General features: G+C 43.2%; 1 protein-coding gene and 2 non-coding genes across 7 annotated transcripts; all 3 read right to left on the reverse strand.

Moving 5' to 3' along the window:
• Window positions 1-2,099: 2,099 nt before the first annotated feature.
• On the reverse strand, window positions 2,100-17,641 carry LOC127663110 (RNA-binding motif protein, X chromosome-like). Of its 5 annotated transcripts, none has more exons than XM_052154562.1 (10): window positions 17,552-17,630; window positions 16,693-16,818; window positions 16,341-16,447; window positions 5,362-5,527; window positions 5,074-5,187; window positions 4,879-4,993; window positions 4,665-4,787; window positions 4,503-4,594; window positions 2,301-4,003; window positions 2,100-2,214 (listed from the first exon to the last, which is right to left on the reverse strand). In XM_052154562.1, the coding sequence occupies exons 2-9, from the start codon at window positions 16,799-16,801 to the stop codon at window positions 3,687-3,689; spliced, it is 1,143 nt and encodes a 380-aa protein (XP_052010522.1). In that variant the 5' UTR covers window positions 16,802-16,818; window positions 17,552-17,630; the 3' UTR covers window positions 2,100-2,214; window positions 2,301-3,686. The 5 variants fall into 5 exon arrangements, with proteins under 5 accessions (XP_052010522.1, XP_052010524.1, XP_052010521.1 ...); XM_052154564.1 differs by having other exon boundaries at window positions 4,665-4,796; window positions 5,074-5,172; window positions 17,552-17,628; XM_052154561.1 differs by having other exon boundaries at window positions 4,665-4,796; window positions 17,552-17,622.
• On the reverse strand, window positions 5,246-5,308 carry LOC127617389 (small nucleolar RNA SNORD61). The gene has a single exon (XR_007967335.1). It is a non-coding gene; the product is annotated as a small nucleolar RNA SNORD61 (small nucleolar RNA).
• LOC127617388 (small nucleolar RNA SNORD61) lies at window positions 5,605-5,681 on the reverse strand. The gene has a single exon (XR_007967334.1). It is a non-coding gene; the product is annotated as a small nucleolar RNA SNORD61 (small nucleolar RNA).
• Window positions 17,642-20,331: the final 2,690 nt, after the last annotated feature.

The raw sequence follows: 20,331 nt of genomic DNA on the forward strand, positions 1-20,331 counted from the left end.
GTAGCGCTAGGAAAATATATTTTGGAGGAAGTGACGATGTTGTCTTAGCAAAACCAAAGTCTTTATAGCAAGTCAGTCCACAATTTTATTTTAATTTCTTTGTCTTGTTTTATTTTTTATTGTTGTTTTTATAATTGTTATTGTTGTTGTTGATATAATGTACTGGACGTTTATTTTATTTTTGTATTTTTTTGTTGTTGAATGATCTCAGCAATAAATTAGTAATTTTTTTTTAAAGTCAGTCCACTGTCGGCCATCTTTGGAACACTCTCGTGAAGTTATTTCCAGTCATGCCTGTGCAGCTCGAATCTATCAAAAAACGATTTGTCAAGATGACGGTCTAAGAAAATTTTTCAAATAAATAATAAAATATGATATATAAAATAGTGGGATCATAAATTAGGATCCTTTACCTCATATTACGCTAAAACAAAAACGCAATTTCCCGGACTGAATAGCTACCGCGCATGCGAGTTCTAGAGTTGATTGGCAGGTGATGTCTGTATCTAAATGTTGATTGGCTCCTTTAACTGTAAGGCGGGACTTCCTTTCTACATCCGTTAACCGCTCAAGGCTTCATGGTTGAGCGTTCAAATTTCTCCCATTCATTTTAATAGAAGTGCCCCATCTCTGTTAAATACACTCTGACAAATCTCGAAGGGGCCATTCAGACCTAGGCGATCTTCTAGATGCAGATGTCTCGATACGCTTGTTTTTTTTTTATCTGACACGGCAAATGAAAACGCGACGCTCCTGCACGAGACGCTGAAAAACGGCCGAAGACGTCCGACTAGCGCTCGTTCAAATAGAAATATAATGGAAAAAGAGCGCATACGGGCGCGAAAACACGTTCGGTGTTAACAGACCTTACTTAGCTCGGACCGCTTCCACAGAGATACCTTCAACCAGGTCCTTATGAGAAAATGTCTCGATATTATTATCAAAGCAATATGAATTTGCTAAAGGGTATATCAAAAACACAACAGTCCCTTTGCGGAACAAAGAAACGTTTACAAGTTGTTGTCGTGATCAAAGCATTCGTTATCATACTGAGATCTTAATTTTTTTCTTAAATCCCACCACGGATTTACAACAAGTTTAAATGGAAAAGTATTCATTAACTCAAGATAAATGTCGTACGGCGTCTGCCAGGAGTAAAACAAAAAAAAAAATTGGCAGACAAGACATGTAGATGTGTAATCACCCAAGATCTGGCTAAATGACAGTTTAGCATTTTGTATTTAGCAGCCTATTTTGCACCAAAATGCAGTCTATTGAGTATAGACAAAAATGTCGTTGTTTGCGAATGCGGAACACATTCTCATTGTAACAGGAAGCTAGATTTTAGATCTCGCTTTAATTGTACATCGTAAGTCAACCATAGATGAAATACATGCTCCTCGCGCAAAAAAAAAAAAAAAGTGTCCCCAAGTGCTGCGTTTTTGCAAAATAAAGTTTTCACAAAATGTTACTTGAATTAGCAAAGATCCCGTTAGCTTAAATTGATGCACGTAACTTAACGGAAAACATACCATTTAATTATTTTTAAATAAATTAAAAGTGTGCACGTTCACAATGGTTACCTTTATGTTAGTTCCAGGTAGTAAGCGCTCCATAAGCTTACACAAAACGACCCCATCTCTTAGAGATGTTTTCAGAAACTCCGAAGCAGAGATGTTCTTTTTTGGAGAATTAAGCACGTCTAATGTTATTAGCCAAGTAACAGTCTGCTCCTCTGGGTTCATAGTTTAGGCTCAATGGGCCTTTTATATTTTGCTGCACCAACTCTCGCTGTGTTGAGATGCTACCCACATCCGTCGCGCTTCGGCTTAATCAGACTGATGTTACAACGACCATTCAGCCCCGCGAGGAAATTCTCCAGCAGACGTCTGCTATAACCAATAAAAGCCCCCCCATAACAGTAAGGGATTTGAATTGCTCCGAGATGTCTATGCCACGAGGTTTAATCCGGTCTCAAACATTTTCTCATGAAATTAGCATGCAGATGTTGTCACAATGAACATTGGTATACAGCACTATTTATGGTTTCCCAATTAAACTGGTGAGAAATATATTTCAATAAAATCCAAAACACATTTCAATTAAACTGACTGTTTATTAGAAACATTTTTTTTTTTTTTTTTAAAGTTTGTTTGTAGAACCATCACAACTCCATTTCAAGGACCTCAGGACAGCAGTCTCCACCTGGATAATCTTGATAAAACAGGACTAAGTTAATAGTTGTATGGAAATGCATCACGATACAAATATATGGGTTTTTGGAGAAAGAATTGGCATACCTGCTTAAATACACAATCACCATGTAGCTTACTATCCACCATGACAAACAGGTGGTTATCAGTAATATAGGATTACCATCAGGATTCCAATTTCCTTCCATTCATCCTGCAACAAGATAATTACAATCAGAAAACCATCATAGCTTAAAAAGGGAGGGGATATTTTAAACAAAAATAAATTCAATTATCCAATTTGAATGGTTGTCCAGGTTTGTTTGTAGGGTGCTGTATCTCTCAGTGTGGTCTCCTTTGCTACAATTGGCATGCTTGAGTGTGGGCTCTGGTTTTTGTTAACACTAAATTTACTTTACTATTTAATTTACAACTATTTCAAAAGGTTTCCATTATGTTTTGAATGAGTTTTGCTGCTATGTGGTTTTTGTGTTGTAGGTATAGATCCTTTGAGAAGATTCATTTTAATATCCTTAAAGGGCATTTTCTCATTTGAAAGTGAAACGTGATGGGGCAAAAAAATCCAGACATTTTGTCCTTTAGTGCAACAAAAGAATCTGAAGCGGATATTTCTGAGACCAAGTAATCTTAAACTCATTGATCCATTGGTTGGGGGCATAGACTCCATTGTAGACAAGGTTGTTAAATTGTACGAAATTAAGTTTCAGACAGCAGGATTGCATTTACAATGCCATGGCAACCAAGACGATGTTTGAGTAAGGGCAATTAAGACAAAACTTTAGGCTGAAAATGACTCGACCGAGAAGTCACTTATACCAGAACAAAAGGGTTTGCTTTGCTTACCAGCTGTTGACAGGTTTAATCAGTGGTGCTGAATTGTTTCTTGAATTTTGGTTGTCTTTGGATTGGTCGATGCAAGCCGTCAACGCTTTGGCTTTGAGATGAACAATCCATTTGCACTGAGAAAAACTACTCCCAGAGAGTTTGTAAAAAAAATAAAATGACATTTGTCCTGTCCCCAACAATTTGAACAATCATGGCCACATTCATGTTTTGCATTTGTATCTTAATCTGATCATGAAAGTGCCAGCTGGGGGCGCTTATGAAAACAAACAGGTGACTAAGTAGATTGTATGCTTCATAGTTTCTAAGATTCTCTTGAATAGTAGTGTTGCTCAAGATCTTTGTTTAACTTTATTGGTAAATGAAAGCCATTCTTCTGGGCATTGCATGTTTAACATCACTAGTGTACAAAACAAGAACTCACTTAAATTTCCAACGGTACCATTACAATGGAAGATGGGCAAGGGGAAAGGGTTTGCATTTAAAAGGGAGGAAAAATAATAATAAAAAAACACCTTCACAAGTTTGGGTACAGCTTGAAACTGAAGCACAAAATCCAGAGTTTTTTTTTAACGTTTTTGAACTTCTCAACGAAAGATCATTTGTCCAGGTCACCCCCCAGAGTCCATTTCAGTATCGGCTCCTGGCCATTCCTCTATCTGCCCGATCGCCTCCACGGACACCACCCCGAGGCATCCCACGGTTTGATCTTCTGTATTCACGAGGAGGATAGCCTCTATCAAGAGGGGGAGGTGGTCCCCGCTCTTGCCTACCCGGTCGGTCACCACGACTACCGCAGTATGGGTCACTCCGACTGCTGGGATAACGGTCGCGACTGCCATATCCATCCCGGGAACTGCTGCCATAGTCGTCATAACGACTGCTTCCACTACTCCCACTGTAGGATGGAGGGAGACCCCTTGAGGGTGGGGTGCTTCGTGAGTTACCTGCAGGGTCAACGGGTCATGTAATTGGCAAAATGTAATTAAACATCTTTTGCATTGTCAAGTGCCCATTTCCCTAAATTTGTGCCACATGTACATGTCTAGTATGAGGTTAAAACCTTTCGAAATGGGGCAAGAGCGAATTTGGGTCTCTGGTTCTTAGTGGTACTTAACCAAAATAACTGAACTACACTAACTGCAGGGACGAATATATTGCGCAATCAGAGCCCTTTAGCACGCCATTGTTGAGTAATGCCTTTTCCTTAGATAATGAATTCCAGAGGTTAGATTGTGGACTGGGTCTCTCTCTTGGTTGTTCAGACAGAGCAAAAAGTTTGCAAGAAACTCCTTGGTGCAATTTTGAGACTTTGGAATGCCCAAGATGAAAAGATGCCACATTTGTTTCCACTGTTCACATGAGGCAGCCCTTTCCAGGCACATAACAGGTAGTTTAAGTGGAGCCACTAACCCATTCTCAACACACCAAAAGGTTTAATCTTACCATAACCATCATAAGGGTCTCTGTAGGAGCCTGAACTCAGCCGCTCCATATAACCCCTGGGCTCTCGTCCGCCACCGAATCCATCACGATCACTAAAATAGATATGTTTGGTTGAATTCTCAAAAAACAAAGCCATTTTAGACATTTGTTGTAGGGAGTTACCTGTAACCTCTGGACACAGAGCCATATTCATCTCTGGAACTGGAATGGCTTGGATACTCCTGGTATGGGTAATCTTGTGGTCGAGCATAGTCCCGGGTGTCACGTGAGCTCATGTAGTCACGGCTGGAGTAACTGCAGAACATGAATAGCGGTTGAATTTTTATTGGAACACAGCCCAACACTGGAACAATCCTGCTTCTACATGTCATCCTACCCGTCTCTAGTACTATAGTGGTCATCATGTGGTGGAAGACCATCATCCCTCCTTGAAATCAGGGATTCTCTACGTGGAGGGGGGCCATATGGATCCCTGTCCCTTGACATTGGTGCTGTTGGATACATTGAGAGAATGATGAAATTCATGGCTCAAAAGATAGAGATAGAGTATAAATAATGTAATCACACTCACGTCTGCCCATTGGCCCCAATGGTGCGGATCTCTTGGGAGGAGGGCCTCCGTTCCGCACTGGGGGTCCTCTCTTCACTGGTGGGCCTCTGGACGACATGCCTTTAAAATAGGGTTCTACAATTCCTAAGTTATCTTGGCAATATATTGCCAGAAACTATGCAATATCTTTTATATGCTCAGAACTTCTTAGAGGACAATCAGTTCAAACAGATCATCAATTCAGTGTCATCATTGCATAGAAAAAATAATAATAAATCCAGTTAGAGATGATAATGTTCTGAATGGTACCTCTGCTTGGTGGTCCACGCATTCCACTTGGTGCTCCTCTGGACCCTCGTGGTCCTCTGGCAGAGCCACGACTCCGTGGATGAACAGTTGTTGGACCGCGAAGCCCTGAAGACTCAAACTGGGGTTTTGTGGCCTGTTCTACTTTAATAGGCTTTCCATCAAGGGGCTTAAAAAAAAAAAAAAAATACATTTATGAAATCTGTGCTGAATTGAAAGATATCACAAGCAGTTAGTGGGCCGTGTAAGCTCAGAACTTCTTAGAGGACAATTGTAGACTACATCAGTTCCAGTAGATCACAGCCACAAACCATCATCACAGCTTACATGAGTTCACAATAGGGATGCTCAAAACTATCAGTACCAATTTTTATAATCAACTATTTGGTTGGTTGTTTGAACGACAAGTCTGTTTTAAGGATAATAATGTATAGTTAGGCTCTGTATGTTCAGGTGACCATGATCAGATATGTTTCAGAGAGAGACTTTACATTTGCCACCTTCTGGTCGTTTCCATTCAAATGGCCTTTTATTGATAAAAAGGGTGTGCGTGATAATGTCATGCCTAAAAATACACTTTGTTGCATAAGTTTTGGTTTAGCGCAAAATAAGTCTGCCCTGAAGCCGTTTCCATTCAGAAATGTGTTTATCACCAATTCGCCTCCCAGATGTCCCACATTTTTTCCCTCCGAAGTTTTGGTAAAATGGGAAGTATTGAGACAATTAATTAAAATTAGTCAGCTTACTGTCATTTTAATTAACAAATAAAAGCAATCAGAAGAGGACCTGCAATCAAAAGGGAACAGTTGCCCTTCTGATAGGACTGTAATATTGGTCCTGATGTTGCACCTATCGCACGCAGGTTGGCACCGGTTGCGACCTGAAAGTGGATCGTCATGGCCCTGTTCAAGCTGGCAACCAGCACCAAGTAGTTGCGGGAACTTTCTGTCTCAGTATAAGGACCAACAATCGATGTGTATATGCAGTGTGCACAGCTCTAAAAGAAAAATTATGCAGTGAAATATCAGGGTTCACATGTGATACGTTCCTGATATTCAATATTTTGAACAATCTTCTAATCTAAAGCATCGCCATCACAACCGTATTATGTCCCGCACACTTCTCCAGCAAATTTTAATGACCAACTGAACTTATCTAAAATGTATTTTAGCTTCAAAATGCAAATGTATATTTACTGAAGCAGTAAATGTGATCCGAGGTAAAGAGGGTTAGATTTAAAATATTTAAACATTTTTAAATGTTCAAAAGCTCATTTTCTGAAAGTGAAGTCAGCATTGGAAAAATAGTTCTGTTATTTGTAGTCTTGAAAAAAAAGTGCAGAACATTCCGAGAACATCATTCAGCTGACTTTATTCATCTACAGAACAGGGTAAATTATGCTTTTTTCATTTGGTAATTAATTTCTCTCATTTAATGCTTTTTTCGTTTTGTATTTATTCTTAATTTAAAACATCTTTATGAACAGAAATTATGTTTTCTCGTCTAATACCGTGACTGCCGTCTATTATTTTGAATGGTGTGGAAAAGAAACTTTAATATATAAATAGATGGATAATATATAAATGGATGGATACTGCGATTAAATCGCAAACAGTGGCCATTAATTTGTTCAACGTGCACAAGATATGTGTTGGCACTCCTGGAAGTGTCATGCTTGCCGCATCGGATCTATATACGATAAAGATCAATCCATAATCACAATAAATTGGCTTTCAATACTGTTGTCATGATTAACACAGGCTAACGATTTTGGCAAACTCTGTCATGTGACACTACATTTTTGCGTTAATGGCAATTTTATCAGCAAAGTGTTTCCAAACCATTTTTTCTGCGACATTTGATGTATCGATATTGAGTTTATCCACTTGATTTAAATGGAAAAGTATTATTTTTGCGCAAAAAAATCCTTGGATGGAAACGTAGTTAGTGGCACATGATCCCTAGTTCACACTAGGGATGGGCATTTTGTCAACTTGAATTGCTCTAACATTATTCATTGACATAGGCTGTTATAATAAGCACAAAAGAGGGCATAATCAAAATATAAAGCATCATATTTTGTCATTATGTGAAGACTCACTAGTCAATTCAATGAAACAATGCTCTGAACCTGCATCCGTTCTTCCTTCAGGTTACCATAATAAACTTAGCAAGTGCGCTCCACTGTTTCTGAACGGTGTAGCTGCAACCCGTGGTTCCCTCTCGAGAGGTCTCTCCTATTGCGTAAGTAGCTTACGCTATGGGAAAACTCAGTTTCTCGAGAAATATTGAAGTCTTTATGTAAAACGCATTGCAGCTGCACAGCAGACAGCAATGAGCGAAGCAGCTCGGTCATTGGCTGTGCTGCGGCAACTTGCTCGAACCAATGACAGGGCGACTCTGAACGCGCAACCAATGAGCGTGCTTCGCGCTCGCGCGCTCAGAGCCCGCCAAGATGTGCATGGCCAAGGCTATATATTAGGCGCCCTATCATGAGAGTTCTTTAGATTTAATCTCCTTCAGCGAAGACCTTCTCTTCGCTGGATCCGCTGGATTATTGGAGACAAGCCTACAGCAGGACTGCTACGAGGACGCCGGCGCATTCAGCCACCTTCAAAGCCTTCTGCTACGCCATTCGGCGCGCATCACCCTGATATCCTTTTTTGCTAAGCTACTTTGCAAGTGTTCGCCTCTGCGACGCTTTTGTATTTTAGTAAAAGAGCAATTTCCAGGCGTTGTTCCAAATGCCTTCCACCTGCGCCTCGTGCAGAGGCCTTCTTCCTGACGGGGACAGTCATATTATCTGCGCTCGCTGCCTGGGACCCGACCACGCAGAAGCTGCTCTCACTCAAGGCGGATGCCCCGAATGTGACTCCCTGGGCCTCATCGAGCTGCGCGCTCGCTTCGCTGCCTTCACCGCGAACGAGCCTGCTACCACCGTGCTGCCGTCCCCTCTGTTCGAGTCGCGCAAAAAAAAGCGCCGTTCACAGAGGCCGCCAGAGTCACGCCGGTCCAGTCCCCGCGTGCTTCACCACTACCCAAGAACTCCCCGCCGCCAGTCCGTTTCACGCAGGCGGACCAGCACCCCTCCAACAGAGCGGTGGGTCTCGTCTCGTTCGGTGTGTCGGGACGACGGTGAAAAAGATTACAGCTTTTCCATTGACGCTGCATCCGACGACTGGCCGGGCTCGGCCTTCGACCCCGCGCCGTCGACATTAGCGGACACGAGCACGGGCACCAGCGTGGACTCGGAGATCGTCCGCATCCTTTCTAAAGTCGTTGAAGACCTCGGGCTCGACTGGTCTTCTCCGGAAGAACCCACCCGCAGCCGGCTGGACGAGTGGTTCCTACAGGGGCGCCGGCAGGCCCCTCGACAGAGACCCTCCCCTTTCTTCCCCGAAGTTCACGACGAACTCAAAGTTGTGGAGAGCCCCGCACTCTGCTCGCCTGAAGCCTTCTTTCTCTTCCTCGCTCTCCTCGGTAGACGGCGCGCGAGAAAGAGGCTACAAGGGAACCCCGCCCCTCGAGGAGGCTGTGGCCAACCATCTGTGCCCACCCTCCACCGCTGGATGGAAAGCCAAAGCTTCTCATCCCTCGAAGCCCTACCGATCTACCTCAGCTCTCGCCGGTCGCGCATACGCCGCCGCCGGCCAAGCTGCGTCAGCGCTTCATTCCATGGCTGTTCTGCAAGTTTATCAGGCCAAACTTCTCCGCACCATGGACGAGTCTGGACCTGAACCTGAGGCTTTCAAGGACCTGCGCAGCGCCACTGATGTAGCCCTGCGAGCCACAAAGGCCACTGCCCAATCCATCGGCCGGGCCATGGCTAACCTGACTGTCCTTGAGCGCCATCTGTGGCTGATGCTAACGGAGATGAAGGACGCGGATAAGGCGCCATTCCTCGATGCGCCTATCACTCCAAGCGGCCTGTTCGGACCGGTGGTAAGAGTTCGCGGAACGTTTCACTGAAGCTCGGAATGATTCGCAGGCTACGCGTCACTTCCTGCCCAAGCGCTCCAGCTCGTCACAGAGCCGCCAGAGACCGCCTCAGCAGCAACAGCGAGCCAGAGCGGCGCCTCCCGTCTCTCAGCCAAAAAACAGACCTGAAACAGCCGCTCGCATTCCGCTAACCGAAAGCAGCCGCCTGAGCGACGGGGACCTCGGCCCAAGATCGTGCTGAACCCGGAGCCTCGTAAGTCTTCCTAGCCATAGGAAGAAAAAGAGAGAGTGCGTGTCTTGCAAAAGCCGGACCACTCTCTCCAAAACGTGTAAAACATTACCCAGTCCCCTTACAGGCGGCTGGAAATGTCTGTACAGCAGTCAATGGGCCAGTCACAGAACTCGCTCACCTGCAATCAAACGGCGTTTTAACGGCGACACACCAAAAAAAAAAAAAAAAAAAAAAAAATCACAAAAAGAGTCATTTTCTGCTTGTGTCACTAAGGGGTCACATGTCCACACTAAAGTGCGCATTCCCACATATCAATACTGTACAAACAGTGCCGAATACTTCCCCAGCTCCAGCTGGACGCACCATAAATGTAGATTGTGTGCCTATTGTCATGTATGCCCAGAAACTCCCCGCTAAGAACGGGAAGCTTTATGAAAGTGGCGCGCGTGCCTATTACAATGTATGCACCCCCACCCGTAAACACTGTCTATACAGTTTCAAGCATTTCTCCAGCTCATGCTGCGAGCATTACGGAGATAGCATGCCTGCCTGTAATCTCACACGCACCCCTGCACTCGGCACTCAACAAAGCTGCTCAGCACGCTCCCGCGCCTCAGAGCTGTAAGCTCAGTGTTAGCACAAGGCAATTCGCTGGCAGGGCCCATACGTCACTGCGACACGCCCCCAGCCAGCATTCAGCCCATATCTGTGCGAGCAAAAGCCTGGGAAAAAATCCACGACATGCCAAAATGGGTTTTGAACATAATAAGACATGGTTACTTGCTTCAATTCGCTCGCAGACCACCCCGCTTATCAGCGGTGGTCGAGACGAAAGTGAGGAAAGATGTTTCACATGTTCTACGCACCGAGGTGCTCAAACTGATAGAGAAGGGCGTTATAGAAACTGTTCCTCCCTCTATGAGCGAGGCGGGTTTTTACAGCCGCTACTTTCTCGTCCCGAAAAAGGACGGTGGCCTCCGCCCCATCCTAGATCTCAGACATCTGAACAAAGCTTTAATGATTCACTCGTTCAGAATGTTAACGACCAAACATATCCTCGCGCAAGTTCGCCCCGGGGATTGGTTTCTATCAGTGGATTTGAAAGACGCTTTCACATTCCGATAGTGCCTCACAGGCCATTTCTGAGATTCGCTTTCGAGGGACAGTCATACCAGTACACAGTACTACCATTCGGCCTATCATTGGCCCCTCGTACAGTGCGAATACTGAATTACCTCGACGATTGGCTAATTCTAGCACAATCAGAGAGTCAATTAACGACACACAGATCTTGGATTATCAGCCATCTAGAATGCCTGAGTATGAGAATCAATTTTGCAAAGAGCGTGCTATCCCCCAGCCAGAATATCTCCTTTCTGGGAATAGTGCTAGACTCAGTGCAGATGACGGCGCGCCTCTCAGAGCGTGCGCTCGCTATTCGGCGCCTTGCAACATCATTCAGAGCGGGCACGCGCACCCCGTCAAACGATTTCAAAGGATGCTCGGTCTCATGGCCTCGGCATCAGCTGTACTCCAGCTAGGATTGTTGCACATGCGTCCTCTCCAACGCTGGCTCAAGAGCCGTGTCCCCACTCACGTGTGGCGCTCGGGCCACTTTTTAATCAGAGCGAATCACAGCTGTATAAAAGCCCTGACACCCTGGAAGGCCGTTGACTGGTATCAAACCGGCGTGAGTCTGGGCGTGAACACACGGAGAAAAATGATCACGACAGATGCCTCCAAAATAGGATGGGGGGCCCTTTACGAGGGCAGGCCTGTCTCCAGCTTTTGGTCAAACCCGGAAAAGCGCCAACATATAAACTGTCTGGAAATGAAAGCGGTCGCCTTGGCTCTCAGAGCCCTGCTTCCGTACCTGAAAAACGAACACGTCCTGGTCCGAACGGACAACATGACGGTAGTATCGTATATAAATCGCCAGGGTGGACTCAGGTCGAACTCCCTGCACTCTATGGCCAGGGAGCTCATCTTATGGTCACAGCACAACCTGCGCTCGCTGAGAGCAGCGCATGTGCCAGGCGTCCTGAACCAGGGAGCGGACAAGCTGTCCAGAGACAAAGTTCTCCCAGGAGAATGGTCTCTCCACCCCCTGACGGTTCAGTGGTTATGGCAAACCTTTGGCGAGGCAGAGGTCGACCTCTTCGCCTCCAGGGAAAATGCGCACTGCCCTCTTTTCTTCTCAAAGAGCACGGACGCGCTCGCCCAAGTCTGGCCGAGCCGCCCCTTGTATGCTTTTCCCCCGATCGCGATGCTACAGTAAGGTCATCAGTCGGCTCAGGGATGTGAAATGTGCAGTGCTCCTGGTAGCCCCACTCTGGAAGAACCAGACGTGGTTTCCAGAACTAATGCAGATGATGCAATCTGTCCCATGGCCGATTCCATTGAGGCTGGACCTCCTCAGGCAGGCCAACGGGATGATTCTTCATCCCCGCCCCGATCTGTGGGCCCTTCATGCATGGCCCCTCAACGGGTTCCAGAGAACTTCCCCAGCGGAGTGTTGAGAACCATCACTGAGGCGCGAGCGCCCTCTACGAGGCGCTTATATGCCCAAAAGTGACTGGTGTGATACCAAGAGCTTGAACCCCAAATCGTGCGAGATACCAAGTGTACTCGCCTTTTTGCAAGAGCTGCTGGAGGCGGGCCGCACACCCTCCACGCTCAAAGTCTATGTGGCTGCCATAGCGGCGTCACACAATCCTGATAAAGGATGCTCATTAGGGAAAAATTACCTAATCATTCGTTTCCTAAGAGGCGCCAGGAGGATGAACCCTCCTCGCCCCCCCTCGGTACCGGTCTGGGATCTGGCCACGGACCTGGACGCACTCAAGAGTGCCCCGTTCGAACCTCTCCGAACCGTGCACCTTAAACAGCTCTCGCTCAAGACTGCGCTCTTGCTGGCACTCGCCTCAGTCAAGAGAGTGGGCGACCTGCACGCGCTGTCATCAAGCGCTGATTGCTTGGAATTTGGACCTAACGACTGCAGAGTTGTCCTTAGGCCAAAGCACGGGTATATTCCTAAAGTGCTCTCCACACCCTTCAGAGTACAGGTGATAACTCTGGCAGCTTTATCTAGAGGTCGACCGATTAATCGACCGATTTTTTGCATTTTTTTACATAATCGGCATCGGCCAATATCCACGCATATCAAGCCGATTATTAGGCAGGCGCATCTGTGGGCAGCCTAGTGTTGTTGTGGAACACGTGTTTGACGCACACACTGCCCCTAGAGTCATTTTCCAGCAGAGTGAGCAGACCTCATCCAGTGCTAAGTTCCTTGGAGAAAACAGTAAGGATTAAATTTGTATAACTTCTTTATATTTAATTAAAAACTTTTGATACGTTACTGCCAACTTCAAGAAAAAACGCGATAGGCAACATGACGTTCGGCTACTTTGGATATTGATAGCGTAGTTGAAGTTGCATTATCACAGCTGAAGGGTTGCTATCATGTCACAATAAGTAAGCAAGAATTTTGCAATTACAGACAGTGAATCTGAGACTTTTATTTGTGCTGTTTGTGTCTTATATTTGAGAGGGTTGTCACTCAATGCAGAGAAATAAGTAATATAAAAGATACAAACGCGCTATAGGCTACTGAAGGAGTGGCTTTGGTAAGCTCGGACGTTATCGCTTCTGTTGTCGGTACTGGAGAAATTAAGAAAATACATTTATTATTGCTATAAAGAGAAAGTTATTTTTATCTCGCCAGCCATTTCTATGTATAATAATATGAAACCATTTGTCTGTGATGCAATTTAGCTATTCGCAGTCAGAGAGAGAGAGAATCTCGCTCACGCGGTGCCACAGCGAGCACAACACAGCCCTGCATAATGAGTGACAGAACTAAACATTCAAACATAGCCTGGTTTAGATCTGTGATATTAGTCTGATTTTATTTTAGATTTCGCCTTCCAAAGATTATAAAAAGAATATTTATACATAAGCCGCATTCTGTCTAGCACAACGTCCTTCCCTTCACAGCGGTGCACTGACATGTCTCCCTAAAACTCAAACTTAACGGCAGAATCAGCATGATCGGTGATTGTTGTAAAATGCAGTCTAGCTACTGTTGCTGAATTGCGGGACGCGTTTAATAATAAATAGAGCGCAAGCTCCGAAACACACCGCAAAGAGACAAGCAAAGTATAGGCTACTTTGGGTTTCATGTGCGCGTCTAAACGATTAACTACAAAAATATGTCAAAACGACCGGCTTGGAGATTCACTTAAACACAGACTATGTCTTAAATGGACGTAGTTATGGAAATAGTTGGGGAGAACATATGCTGCATCAGGAGCCTATTAGACTCGGTCTTAAAGGGGAAGCATCCTAATAAACGTGACGATTGAGCCATTACTGCGAATCAAACAACAAAAGGCAAAGAGAAAATCACATACAGCTCTTTAATGAATAACTTCTGCATTAATGAGCATTAATTTATCTATGATAAACTATGCAGTGTTATTTTACAATTGATAACTTTATTAGATTTCTTTTTAGACCACACCTGAACCGTAATGTTAGTAAACCTTCCTGAAATTAAATCACTGTGCCTATATAACGTTTATCTTTGTGTAATTGTTTATCTATTGTTTAATATATATATATATATATATATATATATATATATATATATATATATAAAATAAAACAAAAGAACCGTTAAGAATACAGTTGAAGTACGGATCGATAAGCAGTATCGGTAAGAGTAGTAATACCATTAAAACCTTAACGATACCCATCCCTAGTTATGCCTGTGCTTCTCTTGGATGCTCTGAATATTGGATTACGTGTCTGGATTGCCCCTTAATTAAAGCTGCATTTGGATCTCAACCTTCGTGTCTCGGAGCAGTTCGTAACACCTGCTTTATTTAATATATTTGTTACACATTATTTATACAATATGTTTTTACATTATACATTTTTAATTTAAGTGTACAAGTGCAGATTGGTCAAGTGTTCAGTAAATGTATTTGTTGAGAAATTTTGTCTATCTTAAGTAATTATTTGTGTTACATTTTATCTTTCAAATAAAAGGTTCAAATAAGAGGTTAAAAACAAGCACATATCGGCCAAAATAAATCGGCAGCATTAATCGGCCATCGGCCGACCCGGATTTCAAAAGATCGGCATCGGCCTGAAAAAACCAATATCGGTCGACCTCTAGCGCTATCGTCTCCAGCAGACGAAAATGACGCTAATTTACTCTGCCCGGTCAGGGCGCTCAGAGTATACTTGGAACGTTCTGCTCCGTTCAGACAGACGGAACAATTATTCGTATGCTTTGGCGGCCGCACTAAAGGTCTCGCAGTTTCAAAGCAAAGAATATCGCGCTGGATAGTAGATGCTATAGCGCTGGCTTATGAAGCCAGGGACCTTCAATGCCCCTTAGGCGTCAGAGCTCACTCTACGAGGAGCATGGCCTCCTCGTGGGCGTGGTCAAGTGGGATACCCATTGAGGATATTTGTGCGGCGGCAGGCTGGGCCTCGCCTTCGACATTTATCAGGTTTCATAACCTACAGGTCCCCTCATTGCATTCCAACATTCTATCAGCCTGACTGTAGTATGGATTGGAGTACGTATGCTGAGCATTATCTCCTCCCTTATAAGGTCCGTCTCTGACTGACTTAGAGGGTTTTTTATGCATATCAGTAAAAAGAAAAATCAGTACATAAGATATGTGCTTGTGTTTTTACAATGAGCGCCCCACCATGGGGCAAAGGTGCTCTGTATTATTCCATTATATAGATCGGCGTTGGCCGGCTCGTTGAATAATTGCTTTGCTTTAAGTCTCAGGCATCTGCCTCTGGCTTTATAGAGCGAAGTCAGCATGCACAGCGTTTTGCATGGTGTTCCCATAGCGTAAGCTACTTACACAATAGGAGAGACCTCTCGAGAGGGAACGACTCGGTTACTAACGTAACCTCGGTTCCCTGAGAGGAGGGAACGAGTATTGCGTAAGCTGCCGTGCTTGTGCTTGGTCAGTCGCTTCAGTCGATTGAACCTAAAGAACTCTCATGACAGGGCGCCTAATATATAGCCTTGGCCATGCATATCTTGGCAGGCTCTGAGCGCGCGAGCGCGCTCATTGGTTGCGTGTTCAGAGTCGCCCCGTCATTGGTTCGAGCAAGTTGCCGCAGCACAGCCAATGATCGAGCTGCCTCGCTCATTGCTGTCTGCTGTGCAGCTGCAATGCGTTTTACATAAAGACTTCAATATTTCTCGAGAAACAGAGTTTTCCCATAGCGTAAGCTACTTACGCAATACTCGTTCCCTCCTCTCAGGGAACCGAGGTTACGTTAGTAACCGAGTCGTTTCTGTGACGCCATAATCATCGCGTTTTTAAAACACAGTGTTTAGAAATAGTTTAAAACCTGCGTTCTGTTACATTCTTCTGTGCTCCATCTAGATGTTTAGAAGAAAGATTTTGCTTTGAGTGCGCTCGTGCTTCTCTAGAGAGAAATTTTAGAGTGTTATAGAAAGCGTTTACGGAGACAAATGTTCAAAACACGGTGGATTAAACTTTATTTTGATTATCGTAAACCTGTAAAACAAATGCTAGCATTGCAGCATCGTTTATAAGTCTGGCGGTTATGAGACATCTTCAAGGTACCACTGAAAATGGCACTGTAATCAATCTCGAAATTAAAAATAAGGCAACTCTTTGATAGTGTATTGTTGTCAGGTAGTTGTGAATAACACGTCAAGCAATTTTAATCGTCGTTTTCATGACCGATCATTGCAGTCACATTCGAGTACGTGTGCCGATCCCTAGTTCATAATAGTACTTACCTTTCCATTCATTTCCCTTGCTGCATCTTTTGCGTTGCCAGGATTCTCATAAGTTACAAAGGCGAAACCTCTAGATTTGTTTGTTTCACGATCCTTCATCAACAGAACTACAAAAGGCAGAGAGAAATCATTTGGTCACACATAATATCTAATTATACCATAAAAGGGCAATTTTACCACATTTCAGCTCACCAGAGCAAATTACATTTTAATCATAGCTCGAAATTACTAGATAAAAAGTTAATTCAAAACAGCACACGTGCTCACAGTAGTCTTACTGTTCTTTTCTACATAGAATTTCGATAACGCCACTCTCCACTTTCTGCATTAGTCCTTAATAAGCCATCGTTACCTTCTGCTATTCTGCCGAATTTGCTGAAATAAGCTTCAAGAACTTTCTCGCTAGTTTCAGTGTTGAGGCCACCGATGAAGAGCTTCCCTGGTCGGTCTGCCTCCGCCATGTTTACCACTATATCAACTACGGGGAGAGACATTTCTGCATTACGAAAGAATATTACAGTCCCTTTTGCATGCGTATATGCAAAAACACAACAGAAAAATACCACTACACGTTGTTGCACAGTTGAAGAAAACATTGGTGGCAGAAAAACACATTTAATCCCTTCGTGAACTTCATAGTCAGCCCTGCAAACCTTAGCTGATCGGCCCTGCCTGGCTAACAGTGGTGTTGGTCACATGCGATCACCACGAATTACAATAAATAAGATTAGGCGTTTCAGAAGGGACGCACACTGAAATTACGCTCAGTTTGTTTGGCATTTTATTTTGAAAGTTATTTTTTAAAGCATGCTCTACAAAATGGCGGACGCGTAAAATCAGAAGGATACTGTATTTGGAGATCGAACAGCATGAAACCGCTTCATGTAATTTGCCTAACCTACAACATACGTTCGATCCAGATACTCAACAGCCACATAAGCACACTCGTCGACAAACCCATGTTTGATTAAAATGCATAAGCGAAAAGAGCTTGCACTTAGCAAGTTCAAAATGGCGCCAGTTATCTTAAAATATGCATTCAGAAAACATCATGCCTCCTCACACCTACACGAGGCCATTTTCAGTAACCATCACAGCTGCTAAAATATATTTGATATGTGGCTAAAAAGGAACTGGCGGTTAACCAAAAATGCATGCACGATGAGATTGTAATTAACAATTTAATTTACAGTTATCTACATAGTACTCACCCCACGATCGAAACGAAAGACAGAAACAAAGTGGTCTGCTGGTTTATATGTCTCGTGTTTTTCGTCCCGCCTAGTATAGGCGGTGGGCCGGACCTCGAAATTATGAATTTAATACTTACCTCACAGCTGTGTAAGTCTTTTTTTGCTGAGGTCATGTAATAAAATCGTATAAGTACTACAGACATTGTTTCCAACTTTGTTGTTTGCACATTTGACGCAAAATGTCCTTACAAACTCTTACTTTTTTAAACCGGCAAATAAGCAGGTGTACTAATCATAACGTTAGAAAACCTCCCGTTTCCTTGACAACCAATGTAAATAATGGACACAGGAAGCTGCGTTCTTGAAATTACAATTTTGCTGTAAATCATTAAAAATGTAAATTTAGTTCTGTAGTTCAGTAATACTGAGGTAAAAATGAGGTGTTTTATCCATTTTGCCACAAATGTAAAAAGCCCTGTAACCCCCCTTTCCCAGACAAGTTTTGCAAAGATTGTTCAATGTACAAATTTATGGGTGAACCTGCAAACCACAGAGAGTACAGTAGCTGAAAAAGCCGTTTTGGCATTTAACTTAAATTCCGAAGACGTCCAAGATGTGCCGGCTAATGTTGGATTTCACAGAGAACGCTACATGCTCTTCACCAACAAAGAACACATAAGAAGAGCACGTAAGAAGATAGAAAATGCAGCTAACAACAGTGAAGGTTTGTATCAAATGTATAATTTTTATATAAAACGTTTCATTTATATACGTTTAACCCCTAGTCAGACCCAATTTTGGCAAGTGACGCATTCATGACATCCTCAAAATAAAAAGGTTGCTGCTCAGAAGTCATTCTACACATAACCAACATATATTTAGAAAGCCAACCCTTGAGAGTTTACATTTCAAGACTCAAAATTAACCAGACTGTTATTAATATTGAGATATATAAGCTCAAACATAGAAACAAAAACAACAAATATTAAGATTATATTTATAAAATGTATAAAAATATTATGTGAATTTAGGATTGCAACTTATAACCACAACTAAAACATGGGGATTTTTTAAAGACAATCATCCCGCACATCCTATTCAATATTCTATAATAAAATCAACTAATCGAATATTCGAAAATCGTGACTCATCCCTAATTAATATAGTATTTCAGTGCAAGTGGATGACATGACAAGTAGCAAAAGGCAGTGCAATATGTGTGTAAGTGGGGTCAAATATTCATAGCAAATTTAAAAATAAAAAAATAAACCAATGTAGCAGCATCATAGTGTAAACTACCAGTGTATTTGTGCAAGAGTCAATCAGCTGCCCTTAGGTTATTGGAGGGTGGGGGTGGAAGGAAGAGGCTCTCTATGATTCCCCTATAGAAAGTTAAGGGGATGGATTTGTGGGAGATGAGCCTTCCTCAACTGTGGGAGGAAGTGCAGAGGTTTTTGGACTTTCTTGGCCAGGTTCTGTTGGTGGTGTCGATAGATCAAGATGGGTCATCTGTGATGTGGATACTAAGCAACTCCGTGATCTTGACCTGCTCCATTCATGGTGCTGTTGATGTGATGATTGTCAACGTTCACCTCTGTAGTCATTTGGGTGTGGAGAGATATGATGTTGTCCTGTCCGTGTCTGTGTGTTAGATAAACAACTGAATTATATTCAGATAAATAAACACAGAAAGCACACATTACTAGATAATTTTAAATAACATTTTTCATCTTGACATTTGTATTAAGATGCTAACCATCTTAAACGAGCTTGACAAGACTACTGCGGTTCTAACCACAAATAATTTTGTTAAATAGCTCAAAAACATTCATCTTTAAATAAATACCCCCGCCGGTACAGCATGGATGGAGGATGGAGGGAGGGAGAATACCTGGTAGTGCACTGGATGACACTGCCCCCAGCACCACAGAGTGTCTTAGAGCTGGTGCACTGCCAATGCAAAACCCTTAAATGTGTGGGAGGGAACTGCACTTGCAAAAAGCATAAGCTACCATGCACAGAATTGTGTCGTTGTATATAAACTGTGACAATCAACCATAAATGGCTTATGTAACTCCATGACTACCACTATAAAGTTGATTTGAAATAATTTCTTTGTTTTGCTTTGCACTCTTTTTAGCTGATAATTAGTCTAGCTTACTTGTAGCCTAGGTAGCTTGCTATAAACCAATCCAACCTTGACATACCTGTCAAATTATTTCCTACTGTCTTCCCGTTTAAATATTTACCTATAATTATCCCGTATTTGAATACTCTTTGCTTAGTTCATTGTGTATGTACCGAATGATTTGGATTAGCCTAAGCAACATACGGTTAGACCTAGCTTTACTGCTCCACTACCAACATTCTTTCGTGGCTACTGTTCTCATCAACGACAACGCATATATTCACGACGAAGTATAGCTTGCAGTCTTAAATACAACTTATATGAAAAGCATTAAGATATAGGGGTGTATAATCATTGTAAAACAAATCTTACCTTGACGTTGTCTTGCCGAGACACACCGGTCTCTCCAGGTTGGGTTATAGTCATTTGGCTTCAGACTGACGCGAGTCACGCGACGCCGGTTCAACGAATAACGTGATTGGCCAAATCAATTCAACAAGGTAACAACACAAGCGTTGATTGGATCTCACTCCGGCCAACGTTTGTGATCAGCTAGCGAAATTAAATCTATTTTTATACTTTAATGTGCAACAATTGGCGTTGGAAACAATCGGTAATCTTTTTGTGAATTATTCATACAGACAAATAAAAAAAATGAGCCAGACAGCTG

This window comes from Xyrauchen texanus, chromosome 23, assembly GCF_025860055.1.
Source record: "Xyrauchen texanus isolate HMW12.3.18 chromosome 23, RBS_HiC_50CHRs, whole genome shotgun sequence".
NCBI classification, from domain to species: Eukaryota; Metazoa; Chordata; class Actinopteri; order Cypriniformes; family Catostomidae; genus Xyrauchen; species Xyrauchen texanus.